At 41.8% G+C, this 19,489-nt stretch overlaps 1 protein-coding gene across 1 annotated transcript in view; it reads right to left on the reverse strand.

The window, feature by feature from the left end:
- The window catches only part of ANO2 (anoctamin 2), a 556,059-nt gene that overhangs the window by 374,783 nt on the left and 161,787 nt on the right, over window positions 1-19,489 (reverse strand). The window contains exon 4 of the mRNA XM_007937086.1: window positions 2,250-2,401. Coding sequence (XP_007935277.1) covers window positions 2,250-2,401 — 152 coding nt within the window. The remainder of the gene's footprint in view (window positions 1-2,249; window positions 2,402-19,489) is intronic.

Below are 19,489 nucleotides of genomic sequence, written 5' to 3' on the forward strand. Positions count from 1 at the left end.
CTAAATGTCCCTCGAGTTTCATCCAAATTTTAGTTTCATAAGAACTTGTTCATTACACTTTAAAGAGAATGCCTCAAACAAACAAACAAACAAAAAAAAAAAATTCTGTACTAACCACCAAAGAATGAAAGAAAATGCAATGGGTAATGTCCCTAGAGTTTCATCCAATTTTTAATTTCATAAGAACTTGTTCATTACACTTTAAAGAGAATGCCTCGAAAAAAAAAAAAAAATCCTGTACTAACCACCAAACAAACTAAGAATGAAAGTAGGCAAAGCCTTGAGATGACAAACAAGATTACCCTTACCCCTAGGTCTCTGGGGAGAAATTTTAGCTACTGAATCTGGACTTTTATTCAAAAACTGCATCATAAAAATGATAATACCCAATGCTGGTAAAGTTCTGGTGAATCTCACACAAATACCACTGATGATTGCTTAAATTGGTACAAAGCTTTAGAAACCAACATAGCAAGATTCATAAGATATACACACATTCAAAATGCTTACACTGTTTGACCCAATAATTTTGGGAATTTACCACAGAAATTTATCACTGGGAAGAAATTCAACAGATGGAAAAAGTTACATAAATAAAAATGTTCATTACAAAATTATTTGTAATAAAGGTTACGGAGATATGATGCATTTCCAAAATGCAAAATACAATAGGTTAATATGCAACCCTTGTTAATTATAATTATGAAAACTTTAAAAACATTTAGAGAAATATTTTATTGTCATGTTAAGTATTAAAACTGAAAACATGCAAAACAACAACAAAGATGCACATGCATGGACAAAGACAGGAAAAGCAAAATGAGTTCCAGGGTGGGTTTTTTTTCCAAATTTTTGTTTAATGTTGTTACATTAATTAGATACAATACTCCTAATTATGCAAGATCTATGACTGCCCTAAACTTCATACATTGATCTTTTACTTAAAAAAGAAAAAAAAGTGACTGTGCTTAGGTCACGGTGCTGGAGGGTACACAGATGAATAAAACGTTCTCCCAGTTGCCCAGGAGCCACCAGTCACTAGGGTGTGTGTATCTTCAAGCAACTAATGCAGAGTAGAACATGAAGATCATTGCAGTGAATACTCAGAGGATGAAGAGCATACTTGTGGTTTGGGAAGAAGAAAAGATTCTTCCGAAGTAAGGTTTTTATGAGCTGGGACTAAAGGGCAGTAGAAGCTATATGAATGGATATATGTGAGAGGTGGTAGCTCAGATACCAGCACTGACATGTATGAAGGCCCAGGGTAGGGAAGAAGCACAGAGTGGCAGAAAAGACAGCAAACCAGAGATCAACATGCAATCTCATGCCAGACCCTGGATGTTGGTTTCCTCTCTACAAGAGAGGGATAATAATATTTGGCTGGCCACCTCACAAGGTCTGAAGGTGTAGGGCTTCACAGAGGGACTACAGGCAAAAGGAATAACTATATATATATATATATGTGTGTGTGTGTGTGTGTGTGTGTGTGTGTGTGTGTGTGTATAGAATTATTATCTAACACAGTAAAGCTAGGTAGAAGATATTCTCTAGTAAACAGCAGAAACACTACTCCATGAATGCCATCTCCTAAAGGAACTTATCCTATACCCTCTCTACCTCTCCATGTCCTGTCCTTTCCCTGTCTCTCCCAATTCTCTTATCACTCATGACAGTTACTTATTTTCTAATTAGGTCCTCAAGCAGATTAATGCCCAGTCTCTGTAGTTCCCAAATTTGCAATCATGGCTCCCTTGTCCAAACACTTCCCAAATGGCTCTTCCTTGTAAAGAGCTTGTATTCCCTGTGCCCTGGGAACAGAGGGATGGGAGGGTTTGCATCAATAGGCAGCTGGGAATACAGAAACACAGAATCTTCATCCACCTTCTCTCTGGTTAATCATACAATGTTAGAACCCTTTAGACTGGAAACTGGGCAGAATGCTATCCCACAGAAGATTTTCTTAGAAAGTCCCAAAGTTTATGGTTGGCTACTCCCTGGTTCTCCAACTACCATTTGTAAAATAGTCAAAATTACAGGTTTTCCCACAAGGTACTGGATAAACTCCCAGAGGAGATGGGAATCACCAAGCAAACACAGAGAATATTTCACCATGAGCAAGTTTCCCCTTCCCTCTCCCAGACATCAGGAAACTCACTTCAGGAGCCCCAGGACTGAAGCACTGAATGGTGTTCCTGTTTTCTTCTTCCCATCCTCTTTCATGTCCCTACCCCAGCAGATTCAATACTCACAGGTACATTTTCTCCCTGGAGAATGGGTAGGAGAGGTTTTTCATCCTATTGTTGCTGTGCTCTGGGACTCTGGGCTGTAGGGGTGAGCTCAGCTTCTGCAGAACCTCGTTGAACTTCTTTGCAATGCTCCCATCTGCTTTGATCTCATACATCTATGAAAGTCAAAGCCACAGGTCTGAAAAGCAGGTCACATTCAACACTCAGAGAAAAAAAAAATGACTTCACAACCCAAGCTGCAAGGGGCACAGAGCCTTTAGAAAGGGACACTCTGGGGAAAGAAGACTGGAAGAAACAAGAGGTAGGGTCCTTCCCTTTCCCTCTTTGTTTTCACTAGAATGTGGGCTGTGAAGCCCCTCTCAATTATTTGTGCTAATGGATGTGACCATTGAAGAGAAACAAGCAAAGAATCCAAACTTTCTATATGACTTTGTTACATCATCTTAAGAGAAACTAAAGGCCTACTATGTGTCTATTACTATGCCAGAAGTTTTACACATTATCTCTAATGCTCACAGCAACCCAGATAGGTGCATAATATCATGACTCCATTATAGGAATTTAAGGCTTAAAAAAGGTGAAGGAGTCAAGAGAGGTCACACAGAGGGTAACTGGGTGCCAAAACTTGGATTTAACTCATGTCAACCAAATCCAAAGCCTGTACTCTACAACTCCACCATGCTGTATGTACATCGAGCATCACTTTCCTGGTTGTTTCTCTCAGGAAAATATCTGAATTTTAATGAGTTTACTTTCAAAATATTAAATATTTAGTGAGCATTTGTCTTAGGTAAGGAGTCCTTGGGTGGTGCAAATGGTTAACACATTTGGCTGCTGTCTTTGTTACGCTAATGAGGCAAAGATTAGTGTAAGGTGCATCTTGAGTTAACTTTTTTTGAGATAAAAAAGAGATTAGAAAGATGCCAAGCCACATAAGATTATCCAGGAGCAGATGCTGAAAGAGACACGGACCTTCCTCCAGAGCCTATAGAGAGAGAAAGCTTTCCCCTAGAGCGGGCACCCTGAATTCAGACTTCTAGCCTCCTAAACTGTGAAAAAATAAATATCTGCTGTTAAAGCCATCCACTTGTGATATTTCTGTTATAGCAGCACTAGATAACTAAGAGAGAATTTGGTATTGAGAAGGGGAGGTATGGCTCTAACAAACATCTGAAAGATGAAAGTGGTTTTGGAATTGGGTAACGGATAGAGGCTGGAAGAGTTTTAAGGTACCTCTGGTGGCATAGTGCCTAAAGTGTTTGACTGCTAACCAGAAGGCTGGTGGTTCAAACCCACCAGGCACTCCTTAGAAGGAAGATTGGGCAATCTACTTCTGTAGAAATACCACCTTGGAAACCCAAGGAGGGGTCACTATGAATCGGAAACAACTCAACAGCAGTCGGTTTGGTTTTTTGTTTTTTTTGGTAATAGTAAAACCTAGATTGCCTTGAAGAGACTGTTGGTAGAATTATGGATGTTGAAGGCAATTCTAGTGAGGGCTCAGAGGGAAGTAAAAGAACTATGGAGACAGTCTCTATCACCTTTGAGAATACATATGGCACCAGCAATAGAATACTGGTAGAAATGTGAAGTTAAATATGCTTCTGGTGAGGCTTTAAAAGAAAATGATGAACATGTGATTGCACAATGGAGGAAGGGCAATGCTTTTTAGGTAGAAGCAAAGAACTTATCTGAATTGGATGCAAATGTTTGGTGGAAGGTAGAACTTGTAAGTGATGAACTAGGAAATCTGGCTGATTATAGTAAATTATAGCCACTTATAGTAAAATTCAAGAGGAAAGAGACGAACTTAAAAATGAACTCTGCAAAATGAAAGCAAAACTTAAAGGTTTAGAAATTCTTTTGTATAACTAAGGACATGTACCCTAGAATTTTCAGCAAGAATGTGGCTACGCAAGCTTTTAATAAAGAGATTAAGCCTGTGACTGATGGATGTAACCAACTACTACAGCAGAAAACCCATCAGCTTAGACTGAAGGGAACAGAGAAAGAAGCAAAGGAGCAAGTGCTACCTGCCTCTTGGAATTCTACAGGCAGGAAACAGGCCAAAGGAGCTACATCTGTTGTCCCCTAAGAAAAGAAAAGCACCATCCCTGGAGCAGCTCACAGATCAGCAGAACTGTTTGAAAGAGCACAGGAAATAGAGCTGCCTCAGTCTCAAAGGGTGGGATGACACCCTTTGGGGTGTCAAAAGGTAGAGCCATGGCCTCCTAGGTTTCCAAGAGTCTGATCTTCACCAACTCAATTCAAGTATAGGGTTTCCATTCAGTTTGGCCAAGAGAATGCTCCCTCAGCTGCCCCAAGAGGCAGAAGAATGAGGCTTGCTGGGGCCAAAGGGGTAGGTTCATCACTCACACAGACTAGCAGAATGGGGTTGCCCAAATCCAAGGGAGCAGAGTTGCCATCCCAGTGGGCCTCGAAGTTTCAGTTGAAGCCCAGGGCTAAGAGGCTTCCATTCAGATTCCAAAAAACCTGGCCAATACCCAGAATCTGGAAGGCAAGACCACTGCCTATATGGTCTCAGAGAAGAAAGGATTATTTTCAAATGTCAAGAGCTAATCTAAATTGTTCTGCTGGGTTTTTCACTTACTTGGTGACTGTTATCCCTTCTTTCCTTCCAATTTCTCCCATCTACCTTGTACCTATTCCACCATTGTACTTTGGAAAAAGATAATTTGTAATCTAAATTTCACAGACGACAAGGAATTTTGCCCCAGGATGGAACACGACTAAACTCATCTATACTCAATTTAGTTGATTTAGAAGATGAAATTTTGGACTTGGAGTTTATTTAAGACTTTGGAGATAATCTGACAGGGTAAATGTGTTTTGCACGTGGGTTTTTGTTGTTGCTGTTGTTATGTGCCATCGAGTCAAGTCAGACCAACACACAGCGACCCCTCCTTGGGTTTCCGAAGCAGTATTACTACGGAAGTAGATTGCCCAACCTTCCTTCCAAGGAGTGGCTGGTGGGTTTGAACTGCCAGCCTTCTTTCTGATTAGCAGTCAAGTGCCTTAGGCACTAAATTTTTGGATGCCAAAGGGTGGAATTTTATGGTTAGAATTGTGTCCCTAAAAATATATGTGTTGTAATTCTTAAACTTTATGCCTTAATTATAATCCCATTTGGGAATAAATTGTCTTTGTTATGTTAATGAAGCAAGGATTAGTGTGACATTTGTCTTGAGTTAATCTCTTTTGAGATATAAAAGAGATTAAACAAGCAAGCTAGCTAGCAGAGATAGAGGAACAGAGATACCAGGCTACATGAAGATCACCCAGGAGCAGACACTCAAAGAGACAAGAACCTTCCTTCAGAACTGGCAGAGAAAGGCTTTCCCTAGAGCCAGCACCCTGAATTCAGACGTCTAGTCTCCTAAACTGTGAGAAAATAAATTCCTGTTTGTTAAAGCCATCTACTTGTGGTATTTCTGTTATAGCAGCACTAGAGAACTAAGACAGCTTCTAATCAAGAGGTTCAAGTCCACTCAGAAGTGTAAGTCCATCCGGATGTGTGTCAGAAAAATGGTGTGGTGATCTACTTCCAAAATTTCAGCCAATGAAAACCCTATGGAGCACAGGTCTACTCTAATACACATGAGGTTGTCATGAATAAATATCAACTCCAGTTACTATGGTGGTCCCTGGGTTAGGCACAGAATTAGCATCAAGACAATCATTGTTTATTGAGGCATGGAGTTTGATTCTGTAATAGCAAAGCTGCAGTGGATTGAAGAAGAGCACATATTTTTTAACACAAATTCCCTCAAGTGATGGCACTTCTGTCCCCTCCCCTTGAATGTGGGTGAGCTTGACCAATATAGTACAGTGGAAGTGAAACTGTGCCAGTCTCAGGCCTAGCCTTTAATAGAATGGGCACAGATTCTGCCTTGGTATCTTGGAGCTCTGAGTTCATGAAGAGCTCCTAAAAATACTCAGAGAGAGAAAAGGGCTTAGCTGACCTCAGCCTTCAAGCTGCCTGTCAACTGTCAAGCACTGAGTGAAGCCTTCTTAGACTTTTCTCATCTACAAGCTAAATATCGCAAAGAGATCCTACTCAGTGCCATGTAGAGCAGAAAAGTCATCTGACCCAGCTCTGCTCAAATTCTTAACCAATAAATCATGAAATAAAATAAAATGGTTGCTATTTTAAGCTACTAAGTTTGGGGCTTGACCAGAAGGCTGGCAGTTCAAACCCACCAGCCACTCCTCGGAAGGAAGATAGGGCAATCTACTTCCGTAGTGGCACTGCCTCGGAAACCCAAGGAGGGGTAGCTATGAGTCAGGTCTGACTCGACGGCACATAACAACAACAACAACAAGTTTGGGGCAGTCTGCCAAGCTGCAGTAATACCAGAAAAAGAGCCAACATCCAGATCTTCTTATTCAAAAGCCCTTTTTTGTCTCTATCATGATATCTGTAAGTTGCTTAAATCTAGAGGAGTAATAAGATATGTACACCAACCAAAACCAAATCCACTGTCGCAGAGTCATATCCAACTCATAGCAACCCCTCCTTGGGTTTCCGAGACAGTATCACTACAGAAATAGATTACCCAACCTTCTTTCTGAGGCTAGTGGGTTTGAACTACCAGCCTTCGATTAGCAGTCAAATGCCTTAGACACTTGTGATAGTTGGAGCTGTGTGTCAACTTGGCTGGACCCCAGTTCTGTGTGGTTGTTCCCATGATGGGATCAGATGACTGTGTTCTGAGTGGCCAGTCTGCCCAAGGGGAGTTTCCCTAGGGGTGTGGCCTGCTTCCAAGATATCCAGGGACATCTTGGGAAGAGCCAAATTCTTTGAGGGATTGGAACCCTGGTGTGCGGACTACAGACTTCTGTGAGTGAGCAGCCCACCGCTCAGCCTGGAGATCTTGGATTCGTCTTTTGTTGGAGTCAACAACCAGTGTACTGCCTGCCAGCCTTGAATCTCTCGGCCCCCTACGCTTACGGAAGCTAAAGCAGCCGCCAGCCCATCTCCTCCAGAGACTTGGACTTGTTGGCTTGGACTTGTCGGCTTCTATATGCTTGTGAGCCATTTTCCTAAGATAAATTTCTCTATATATATATATATAAATATATATATATATATACACTTTGCTGGTTTTTGTGTTTCTCTAGAGAACCCAGTCTAACACAACACTACTCTACCAGAGTTCCTAAGATATATATAGAACTATTATACACTGAGATAAAAGACACAAAAGGTATACAAAATTCTTTGAGAGTTCAAAGAAAGAAGATAGCACATTCAGCTACAAATGAAGAACACAGTTTCATAGAAGGACTAGTAAGTCAGTTGGGCTGTAAAGAAAGGGTAACTTTTTTTGTTGTCACTTTGTTCTTTAATAAAATAATAAGTAGGACAGGAAAAAAGGCTCACCAAAATAATAACTGAAACATGGCCAACTTACTAATTTCTTCTAATCATTTTTCTATGCATTCTAATTACAAAAGTAACACAGTTCTGGTTGACTAACAAACCAAAACCATGTAAGTACATTAACTTAAGCTTATTCTCTTACTTCCAACCCAATCCCACTTTCCTCTCCAGAGGAAACCTCTATTAACAGTTTGGAGCATATCTGATCCCAACTCTTTCCATAGTATATAACTCAATTACTTTCTAAACTTAACTGTGATTTTGTTATATAATTTGATTTTTTTTCACTTAGCAGTATATCATAGATATCTTTCCAGGTCAGTTCATATAAAGCAACATTAATGGATCCATAGTACTACATAGTAGATATGGATCCTAATATGTTTAGTCATTTCTCTAGTGAAGAACATTTATTTTATTTTTTTATGCATGTTTTATCTTGTTTTGAACATACTATATATACTATTTCGTAGGCTACTTTTTTCTCTTACCATTGCTTCACACATACTTTCACTGAATAAGGCTTCAACAGACACAAAGAAATCCCAGGCTAACAAAAAGGGAAACAAGTTCAGGCTGCGTTTAAGATGTTAAATGGTCTGGTTTCTTTGGAGCACAGTGTTATAAGTGAGGAGAGTAGTAGGTATGGCAAAAAGGAGACTAAGACCAGGCATGAAGATCCTGCTATACAAGGCAATGGGAAGACAGGAAACGGTCTGGATGATGACAAAACCAACGTTGTGAATCAAGAAGATAATTGAATGAGGTGGTATAAGAAGAAGAACTTAGGTTTCCAAAACAAGGACTTTGTTATTTCTAGTAGTATCAGTTATTAAGCATTTACTAGGTGATATAGGGGTTAAAGTGTTCAACTGCTAACCAAAAGTTCAGTGGTTAAAATTCACCAGCCACTCTGTGGGAGAAAGATGTGGCACTCTACTTCCATAAAGATTTACAGCTTTGGAAACTCTAAGAAGCAGTTCTACTTTGTCGTATAGGTTTACTATGAGTCAGAATCGACTCAGAGGCATTTGGGTTTGGGTTTTTTTGTTTGTTTTTTGGTTTTACTATGTGCCTGGCTCTAGAAGTATGTTAATGCTAACCTTATGTTGTAGCCACTGTGTCAAATCATCCTGTTGAGGGCCTTCCCCTTTTCCTTTGACCCTCTACTTTACAAAACATAATATCCTTCTCCAGGGAATTGTCCCTTCTGACAGCATGACCAAAGTAGGTGAGATGAATTCTATCCATTCTTGCTTCCAAGGAGTATTCGGCTGCACTTCTTCCAGGACAGATTTATTAGTTATTTTAGCAATCCATGGTACTTTTAGTATTCTTCACTAACACCACAACCCAAAGTATTGACTCTTCTCCGGTCTTCCTTATTCATTGTCCAGCTCTCACATGCATATGAGGTGATTGAAAATACCAATGGCTTGGGTCAGGTGCACCTTAGCCTTCAAGGAGACATCTTTGCTCTTCAGCATTTGAAAGAGGTCCTTTGCAGCAGATTTGCCCAATGTACACATCATCTGATGTCCTGATTGCTGCTTCCATTGGCATGGATCATAGAACCAAGTAATATGAAATCTTTGACAACTTCAATCTTTTCTCCATTTATTGTGATGCTGCTTATTGGTCCAGTTGTGCATATTTTTGTTTTCTTTATATTGAGGTGTAATCCATACTGCAGAGTGTAGTCTTCAATCTTCATCAGTAAGTGCTTCAAGTTATCCTTACTTTCAGCAAGCAAAGCTTTATCATCTACATATCACAAGTTGTTAATGAGTCTTCCTCTAATCCTGATGCCATGTTCTTTTTCATATAGTCCAGCTTCTTGGATTATTTGCTCAGAATACAGATTGAATAAGTATGGTGAAAGAATACAACCTGATGCACTCCCTTCTTGATTTTAAACCATGCAGTGCCCCCTTGTTCTGTTTGAATAACAGCCTGCTGGTCTATACACGGGTTCCTCGTGAGTACAATCAAATGTTCTGGAATTCCCATTCTTCTCATAATCTCCATGAAGTTAGAATAATGTCCAAAATGTTCCAAATGAATGAATGAATGATAATTTTCTGGGGAACAAGCATTGATGAAAACATTTGCCACCTGTGGAGGAGCCCTGATTGGGATCAGAAACAGCTGTAAAATAACAGGTTTAGTGGACAGAAAATAGGTTGAAATCAAAGGTCTAAAAGCCTCTATCTGGCTGAAAGCCTTCTTCTCCTGACCCCATCAACTACAAAGGTCCTGAGGAGCCCAGCATTGGTGAGGCCCAGCAATGCCTGTATTCAATAGATGTAGATTTATAATCCTGCAATTGTCAGGCCTTGCCCTGATGGAAGACTAGCTAAGAACCTCCAGGCAGCTCCTGAGTCCCATGTTGGTAATGGATCTGGAAAATTTCACTTAGAGACTATTCTAAAACGAGTGGGCTCCCATGGTATGTTTTTAGAGGCACCAGGAATGGGACTAGGGTGAATTTTGACTGTTGACAGGAGAGTCTCTAAATCACTGACAGTAATCTCCATCAAGGGAGCTGTGGTAGCATAGTGCTTAAGGCATTTGACTGCTAACCAGAAGGCTGGCAGTTCAAACCCACCAGCCACTCCTCAGAAAGAAGGTTGGGCAATCTACTTCCATAGTGATACTGCCTCAGAAACCCAAGGAGGGGTCACTATGAGTCAGGTCCAACTTGACGGCTCATAACAACAACAACAACAATCTCCTTCAGCTACCATCAGGAAAAATGTGAAAGTTATGGAAAACCAAAGTCCCGCTAGAAATCTCATGATAACATCAGGTTCCATAACCCCAAACAAGACCCTACATGAAGATCCTCAGGCTGAAACACCATGACAGACATAACATTGGAAAGAGATTTCCCATAAGGAGTCCCAGACTTCAGAAATTCTGTGGGGGTGTGTAGGAATGTTCCACAAAGAAAACACATGTGAGTGGGCCTGTGGTATAATACCATAGGCACTAGGCTTGCAAGGCAAAGGATCTGCTTCCTATCCTACTTCCTTCCATGCCTTTGCACATGTATAGGGTCACTATGAGCTGGAATCAACTCGATGGCAATAGGTTTGGTTTTTTGGTATACCTGCTTCTGAAACTTTCCCCTTCTTTTTCACCTAGATACCTCCTACCTCTTCTTCACCACTAGTCTCAAGTGTCAACTTTCCCAGGAAATATTATTTGTCCATTACTTTCCTGTGGCACTTCCTGAGTACCCTGTGAATGAATATCCATATCATAAAATCTATCATACTCTTCTGTAAGTCTTGGCTTACTTATCTGTCTCCCCATCGACTGTGTGTGCACTTCTGGGAAGCAGGGACAACATCCTGTTCACCTCCACAGCCACAGGGTCTAACACATGGTGTTGTTGTTGTTGTTATGTGCCGTTGAGTCAGACCCAACTCATAGTGACCCCTCCTTGCATTTTTGAGGCAGTATCACTACAGAAGTAGATTGCCTCATCTTCCTTCTGAGGAGTGGCTGGCTGGTGGGTTTGAACTGCCAGCCTTCTGGTTAGCAGTCAAGTGCCTTAGCCACTATGCTACCAGAGTTCCCAACACATGGTAGGAACACAATAATGTTTACTGAAAGAAAGGCCCTGGTCCTTGTTAATAGGAATATGTTGTGTGACTTTGAAGAACAAATCACTTCCCCTCTCAGTTTCTTCATTGCTAAAGATGGAGAACCACTACTTTCCATTATGATTAAGTAACTGGAACAAGATTTACCCTCCCACATGAAACAACCAAAACACCCAGACAAAATACCTGAAACAAGGGTTTCAAAACAGTGATCCCTGAGGGACTAAGTCCTACAATTGCCTCAACTTACTTCCTCTAGAGAGGTTCCAAACCACTGTGCAGGAAGGGGGAAAGGAGAGCCTGGTAGACCCCCTGAGCTGAGGACAGAGCTGAAGGTCTGGAGAGACCACGGCAGTTAGAGTTCACAGGACAGAGTACTGAGAGGAGTGAACTTCACAGAACCCCAGAGATCTGCAGAAGTTCCCTCCTGAATACTTAGCAGCTTGTGTGTGAAGAAACTACCAGAAACTAGAGAAAGAACCATTTGAAAGGATTGGAAATAGCACCTATTCCCACCAGCCAGACTGGAAAATCATATAATTCACAAGACACTTGATAAAGTAATCAAGAATGTCTTGACTAAGTAGAGAGGGATAATTAGTCTTAGACTGAATACTGTTCCAGACCCACCTAGCAAATCGTAAATGACTAAATGGCTTTTAAGGCATTGTCCAAGTGTAACACTCTATGGCTTTAAATATTTAATGAGAAAAAAAGCATTCATTCATGGCACAAATATTTCTAGGCACCTTCTACAGGCCAGACTCTGAGCTTGGTGGTTCATTGTGCCAAGTCCTGGAGAAGTACAAAGATGATAGTGACCACTACCCTTACAGAATGCTTTACAATGTATCTAGCACTTCTGCAGGCATTATTTCATCTGGAGTCCACATGGGCCTACCAGATAGTATTGTCGTTGTTTTTAGTTGTTATCAAGTTGGTCCCTGACTCATGGCAACTCATTAACAATGGGATCAGACCATTGTGATCCACAGAGTTTACACTGGTTGGTTTTTGGAAATAGATCACCAGGCCTTTATTCCTAGTCTCTCTTAGTCTAGAAGCTTCAGTGAAACCTATTCACCAGGACAGCAACACAAAAGCCTCCGCTGACAGACAGGTGGTGGCTGTCTGGTAATCAAACTCAGGTCTCCTTCATGGAAGAAAAAGTCCTACCACTGAACCACCATTGCCACCTACCAGGTATATTGTTGTTGTTGTTGTTATGTGCCGTCAAATAGGACCTGACTCATAGCGACCCCTTCTTGGGTTGCCAAGGCAGTATCACTACGGAAGTAGATTGCCCAACCTTCCTTCAGAGGAGTGGCTGGTGGGTTTGAACTGCCAGCCTTCTGGTTAGCAGTCAAGTGTCTTAGGCACTATGCTACCAGAGCTCCTACCAGGTATATTAGCATTTCTATTTTATAGATGAGAAAACTGAGACTCTGTGAGATAAGGAAATTTCTACAGTCAGTGGTAAAATCAGGTCTGGAATCCAGGTTTCCTGACTCCTCATCCAGGATTCGATCCTTTGGTGGGGCTCCATGATCTGCCACTTGGAAAATAATGAGCTAGAGCTCTCCTCTCAGCCCCCACAAATACCCAGCAGTCTGGGTTCCCTTTACTCCACAGGATCTAGGAAAAGCACCCCTCTCCTCTTTATTATTACCAATACAATAAATGGCATCATTATTACTGTTATTCTTGAACATCAGAGAATTATGAACATCTCCAGAAATGGTGAGACACATGTTAGCCAGCTGTTCCCAATTATGCCCTCCCTGGGTACATGATACGCCTTTCACGTGCTTAAAATCATAAATAATTTTTAAAGTATGCTGCTCTTATTTTTTATTCCAGGACTCAAATGTGGTTCTCATAAAGGCTCACTTGGCCTCATTGTCACAGTCTAAGGGGCTTATTGAGATTCCTTCTTTTCTTACTTTCCTTCCCGCCATCCCACCCCCCACCCCCACCCCTACCCCCTCGCCTGTCTCCCTCAGTCTCTCCCCTTCAGGGGGCACAGCAGTGTGGTCTGAGGACTGATTTGTTTCCTTCCTGCATTGAAATCATGTGCCTTCACGGGGTGCAGGGAACCAACATAGTAGTGATGTCTAATGTGGACAGCATGTGCATCACTGTCCCCATTTTATAGATAAGGAAACTGAGGCACAGAAAAGTTTTACTAGCATGCCCAATGTTTCACAAACGTTAGGTGATCCAATGATCCCCAAAGCGCAAGGAAAAAGAGTAACAATGTAAGATTATAAACAATATAATTTTGATTATTCACGAGCCACTTATCTACAGTGACGTAAGAGGACCGATCTCAGCAGCTGGTTGGAAAGATCAGCCAGGGAGAGTCAGACCAGGCCAAGATGGAACACATGAGTGCCTGGTTATACCCCATGGCTAAGTGGAAACTTATTCAGATTACCTGCCTTTTTAAAATTTGTTCATAATTTTCTCTGCTCCATCTGCAGTCACTGTGAATAAACTGAAGTTTGATTATTATTATGGCATCTCATTCATCTTAAGAGATAAGGCTGGGCTGAGGATTAGTATCACACCCTTCTGTTATTGTTGTTGTTAGCTGCTGTTGAGTCAGCTCCCAATTCATGGTGATCCCAAGCACAACAGAATGAAACACCGCCTGGTGCTGTGCCATCCCCATGATTGGTTGCATATCTTACCATTGCAATCTATAGAGTTTTAATGTGGACAAATTATCAGAAGCACATCACTCAGCCTTCATCCTTCTACCAGTTACCATCAGTCAATTCCAACTCATGGCGACCCCACGTGCTGTAGAGTAGAACTGTGTTCCACAGGGTTTTCAGATATGACTTTTTGGAAGCAGATACCCAGGCTTGTCTTCTGAAGTGCCTCTGGGTGGGTTCAAACCACCAACCTTTCAGCTAGTAGTCAAGTACTTAACATCTCACTCAATGGGGACTCCTCATACCCTTCTACTCACCTTTCTTTTCAAAAGATTCAGACACACAGAGAAGTCTGACAGTGTGGAAAGTGGCACCACAAGTTACTAGTTGGATAAGGACGAAAGCCTCTGTAATTGAAGAAGTGATGAGCAAGAGATGTTAAAGATGCACCCAAATCCATCCCACTATTGTCATTTGCAGCTGATTGGCCCCAAGGAGGGGCCTGTAAGAGCAAAGATAGGGACATATACACCATCCACACTGAACCAGGAACTGAGGTGTTCTTTGCTGCTGCACATTTGTCCTCATTTGCTGTGCATAAGCACTTTTATCTACACAAATGAGCGTCAAGACATTTACCTATCAGAATAGACACATCACTGGGGGCTGCTAAGACCTGGTGCAACCTAACACCAAAAGGGACACTTGTGTGTGCACATCAAGAGCTTAACAAGAGGATATTGTGATGTAAGGAAGAGGTCACGAGCCAAGGAAGCCCAGAATGTAAGTGTCTACCAGAAGCTGAAAAAGACAAGCAAACAGATTCTTCCTTCAGAGTCTCCAGAAGGAACCAGCCCTGCTGATATGAAAGTGATTCTGGACTTCTAACCCTCAGAAATTATGTAAGAAAATAAATTAATATTTAAGACACTAAAAATAAAGAAAGAAAAAGAGCTAACTAGTCTCTTCATTCCTTCCTGTGCTGACAGGTAAATTTCCTATCAGTGACAACACTTTTCACAGAACGCAAGTTCTCTACTGTCTAATTCTGTATTCCTTTATGGTTTTTAATTCTGCTCTCAGCATGTCCTCTAAACACGAATGCATGTTTACTGACTTGTAAAACCTGGGATAACATTGAAAATACCTATATGGCTGATAAGGTCCTGCACAAGTTATGCCTCTCGGCTCAACTTCAGGCCCCTCTGCTCAAGCCCCTGTGCTATATAGTTCCACAACCTCCTCTCAGTCCCTTCCATGGCATTGGCCAGGACTTTCTTAACATGGGGCCTGAGAACATGTCCTTCTCTCTTCCAGGAGGTACTTACCTCCCTTCCCTTTCTGGCAAACTGCTACCCAACCTTCAGGTCTTAACTCAAATGACACTTTCCCTGCCCCCCCACCCCGCCCCCCATCTAAACTAGTTTCCTCTGCTTGCCTTCTCTCTTCAACGTGTCCTACCCTTTACTCTTCCATGGGTGCCCCCAATTCATAACCATCCATATAATATATCTGAAGCCTCACCACACCACCAACAACATGAAGCCAGCAAACTGTTGTATTCACCACTGAATCATCAGCCCTTAGCAGAGTACCTGGTTTATAACAATGCTCAATAAATAGTCACTGGATGAGTGGATGAATGAATGAAAAAATATAAGCTTTCAAAGGGCTAGGACCTCTTATGCAAAACCTAGCCACATTCTACATACAATTGGACCTTTCCTAAATTTTTCTTTTTAGTAACTAAAAGGGCTATTGATGACCCAGATCAGAGATGGCTGCTAATATTCTCTACAAGCAGCATTGCTTTCTGCTATCCTTAGATAAGGCCCCTGAACCTATCTCAACATCATTCTCCAGGAAGCTGCCATCAATGGATTGGATTTGGCAGGTGTGACACATTCTTTCATTCACTAACACATATTTTTGTTAAAAAAAAAAAAAAAACACTACCGTCAAATTGATTCCAATTTAAAGCAGCCCCATAGAACAGTGTAGAACTGCCCCCATAGGACTCCCAAGGCTACATATCTTTACAGAAGCAGACTGCCTCATCTTTCTTCCATGGAGCAGCTGGTGAGTTCAAACTACCAACCTTTTCATTAGCAGCCCAATGTTTTAACCACAGTGCCACCAGAGCCTGCTATATACTGGGCACTATTCTAGGTGCTACTAAACAACAAAACAAAGTCCCTGTCCTCATGAAATTTCAGTCTAGTGAGGATATAGGCAATAAAAAAAGAAATAAGTATGTGATTTAATATCAGGTCCTGCTAAGCATTAGAAGAAGATCTGGTGGCACAGAGCCTAAGGCATTTATTTGCCTGCTAAACAGAAGGTTGGCGGTTGAAACCCACCAGCCACTCTGTGGAAGGAAGACGGGGCAATCTTCCATAATGATTTACCACTTTGGAAACCCAATGGGGGTCACTATGAGTCAGAATCGACTCAGTGGCAGTGGGTTTTGGTTTTTAGTGCTAATTGTAATAAAGAAAAAAACAAGCTGTAGGAATGGAGGACCTACAAACAGAGAAGGCCTGTCTGCAGAGTGGACATCTGAGCAGAGACCCAGTGGAGAGAGGGAGAGAGTGCTGAAGGTGTCTACAGAAGGTCTCCCAGGCAGAGGGAACATCAAGCAAAAAGTCCCTGAGATGGAAATATGCTGGCATTTGGAGGATCAGTAAGGAGGTCAGTATGGCCAGAGCAGAATGAGCAAGCATGATGGGAAATTAATTTCTATATCAGAGATGGCAGATATGGAAACCATTTAGTCCCTGACATAGACATTGTCATTCCTGAATCCTCCTCTGACCAGTAGCCTTTTAATACTCAAAGTGGGAATGATCTAACACCCTCAGGTTCAACTTTGCTCCAACCATGGGGCAGATCTAGCCTAAGGTTCCACTCTAACTTTGCTCCCAGTTCCCCTTCTCTGAGCTCTCATAGTCATCACCATCATCAGTAGTGGGGAGTACGGTGGGTAGAAAAGCTGATTTGTAACCTGATTTTCATGGTATAAATACTGCTTCCTTAGCCAATCTCAAGCTATCAATGGTGTTAAAACCAGCTTGCAAAATTCCTGAAAATTTAACCATCTTGAGAGCTGCTTTGAGCCAGCACATTGCTGACCCCAGCTTACCAGATCAGAGCTATGCCTGCAAGGCCTATGGCAGGAATTGAACTGCCCTTCCTTGCTTCTCCATTTCCCATCTACTGCCAATCCCCTGCCCATACCTCCACAGGGGCAGCTGTGGCCAAGCTGGGCCACCTGCCCCCATGTCTTCTATGGGGAGGGTGATCACATGTCCTAGTGACTCTTGCTGTCCTGGCACATGTATTACTAAAAACTCTTTCACTCTCAAAAGTGTCCCACTTTGGATGATAAATGAGATGGTCAGCCTATATGGTTCTCTGCTCTCAGTCCCACCAGGACTGGGTTTAAAGTCCAGGTCCCAGTCAGCCCCAGTCTACCATATGGTACCCTAAGTCAAATAGATATTTCTTGAAAGCTTTGGAAAAGAAAACCATCATTTTATAATATTTCATTTTTTAAAAATTGTGAGTATGAAAACAAGTTAATAAAGAAAAAAGTTTAAATCTCATTTCTATAATGTTTTCATATTTTTAGCTTCAGGTCTGTCTGCTAAGAGGTCCAAGGCTGGGTCTCTTGGGCTTGTGGTCTTGCCAGTCCAAATGCACATCTAGAACACAGTCGTGTGTCATCTCGGGCTCCTCACTGAAACCACAGCACTTAGGTGCCACAGATTTTTGGTTTTTTCCTGATCTTTGAACATGAAAAGCATTACAGAAAACAAAAAGACTAAAAAGTCAAAGCATCTGTACTCTTTCCAGCCTATTTAAATAGCAATCAAAGAGCATGTACCAAAAAGCCCATAAAGATATCAAATATAAACCCTGCCCTTTCAGCTGTGCCTCTATTAAAAACAAATGTTTGGGAGCAGACAATGACAACAAGGGGGAGGTCCCCAGCTACAGCCAGCCTTATGTAAACAATAACAGTTCTATTTCATGTTAAAGTTATTGACAATAATAATGAAATTAATCTGTCCAGAAAGATATCTTGAGAACTGAGTAGACAGTGACCCTTTTCTCCATGACTGAGGAGCCACCATGTTCTCCGTCCTCAGTAAAGCTCATGGAGTTTTCTCCCGCTTTTTACTTTCTGGTCATCAGAGAGGCTACTACACTATCTCATTAACCCCAAAAAGTAATTAAATCACCATGTGATGAAGGAAGGACTTCGTCAGAGTGAGGAAGGAAATCCTGATCCTGAGTTTTCCTTGGACAAATATACAGCTGTGGTGGTACAGTGGTTAAGTCCTTGGCTGCTAACCAAAAGTTTGGCAGTTCAAACCCACCAGCCATTCAGTGGGAGGAATAGGCAGCAGTCTGTTTCCATAAAGATTACAGCCTTGGAAAATTATTGGAGCAGTTCTACTCTGTCCTCTAGGGTCGCTATGAATCAGAGTCTATTCGAAGGCAATGCTTTGATTTGGTTTATATACAGCTGTGAGCTGTATAGGAGCTCTCGTAGCATAGTGCTTAAGGCATTTGACTGCTAACCAGAAGGCTGGTGGTTCAAACCCACCAGCCACTCTTCGGAAGGAAGGTTGGGCAATCTACTTCCATAGGGATACCACCTTGGAAACCCAAGGAGGGGTCACCATGAGTTGGATACGACTCGACAGCAGTGGGTTTTGGGGTGGGTGTGAGCTGTATGCTGAGGGATTCCACTGAGGATTACAGCTGCTAAATATTCCTAGGGCTTGGGAAGAAAGAATTATTTGGCAACAATTGGTCATTCAGTCTAGTGTTTACTGAGTATCTGTTAAGGAGTCTATGGATGATGCAAATGGTTAATGCACTTGGCTGATAACAGAAAGGTTGGAGGCTCAAGTCTTCCCAGAGGCACCTCAAAAGAAAGGCCAGGGATCTACTTCAGAAAAAATCAGTTATTGAAAACCCATGGAGCACAGTTCTGCTCTGACACACCTGGGCTTGCCATGAGTCAAAGTTCACTCAATGGCAACTAGATTTTTTAGTTATTACCATGTAAGATCCCTGGGTGGTGCCAATAGTTTACACTCCACTACTAACCTAAAGGTTGGTGTTTCAGACCCAGACCCAGCCAATGTTTCTACAGATGGCCTGATAACCTGCTTTTATAAAGATTACAGCCAAGAAAATCTTGTGGAACGATTCTACTCTGTAACCCATAGGGTCTTCATGAGTCAGAATTGACTCAACAGCAATGGGTTTTGGTTTTGGTTTTGGTTTTTATAGTATCTGCTCTCAGGAGGCTTATGAGACATTTGGGCACAAAAGAGTAAAATATCTAAAGCAGTTCTACATATACACTGCCATCAAGTCAGCCCCAATTCATAGCAACTCCTCCCTTGGGTTTCCGAGGCGATATCACTACAAAAGTAGATTGCCCAATCTTCCTTCCAAGGAGTGGCAGGTGGGTTTGAACTGCCAGCCTTCTGGTTATCAGTCAAATGCCCTAGGCACCACGCCACCAGAGTTCCCAAAGCAATTTGGGGG

The sequence above is a fragment of the Orycteropus afer genome, unplaced genomic scaffold, assembly GCF_000298275.1.
Source record: "Orycteropus afer afer isolate SDZICR_OR568_19922 unplaced genomic scaffold, OryAfe1.0 scaffold00040, whole genome shotgun sequence".
In the NCBI taxonomy this organism is placed as follows: domain Eukaryota; kingdom Metazoa; phylum Chordata; class Mammalia; order Tubulidentata; family Orycteropodidae; genus Orycteropus; species Orycteropus afer.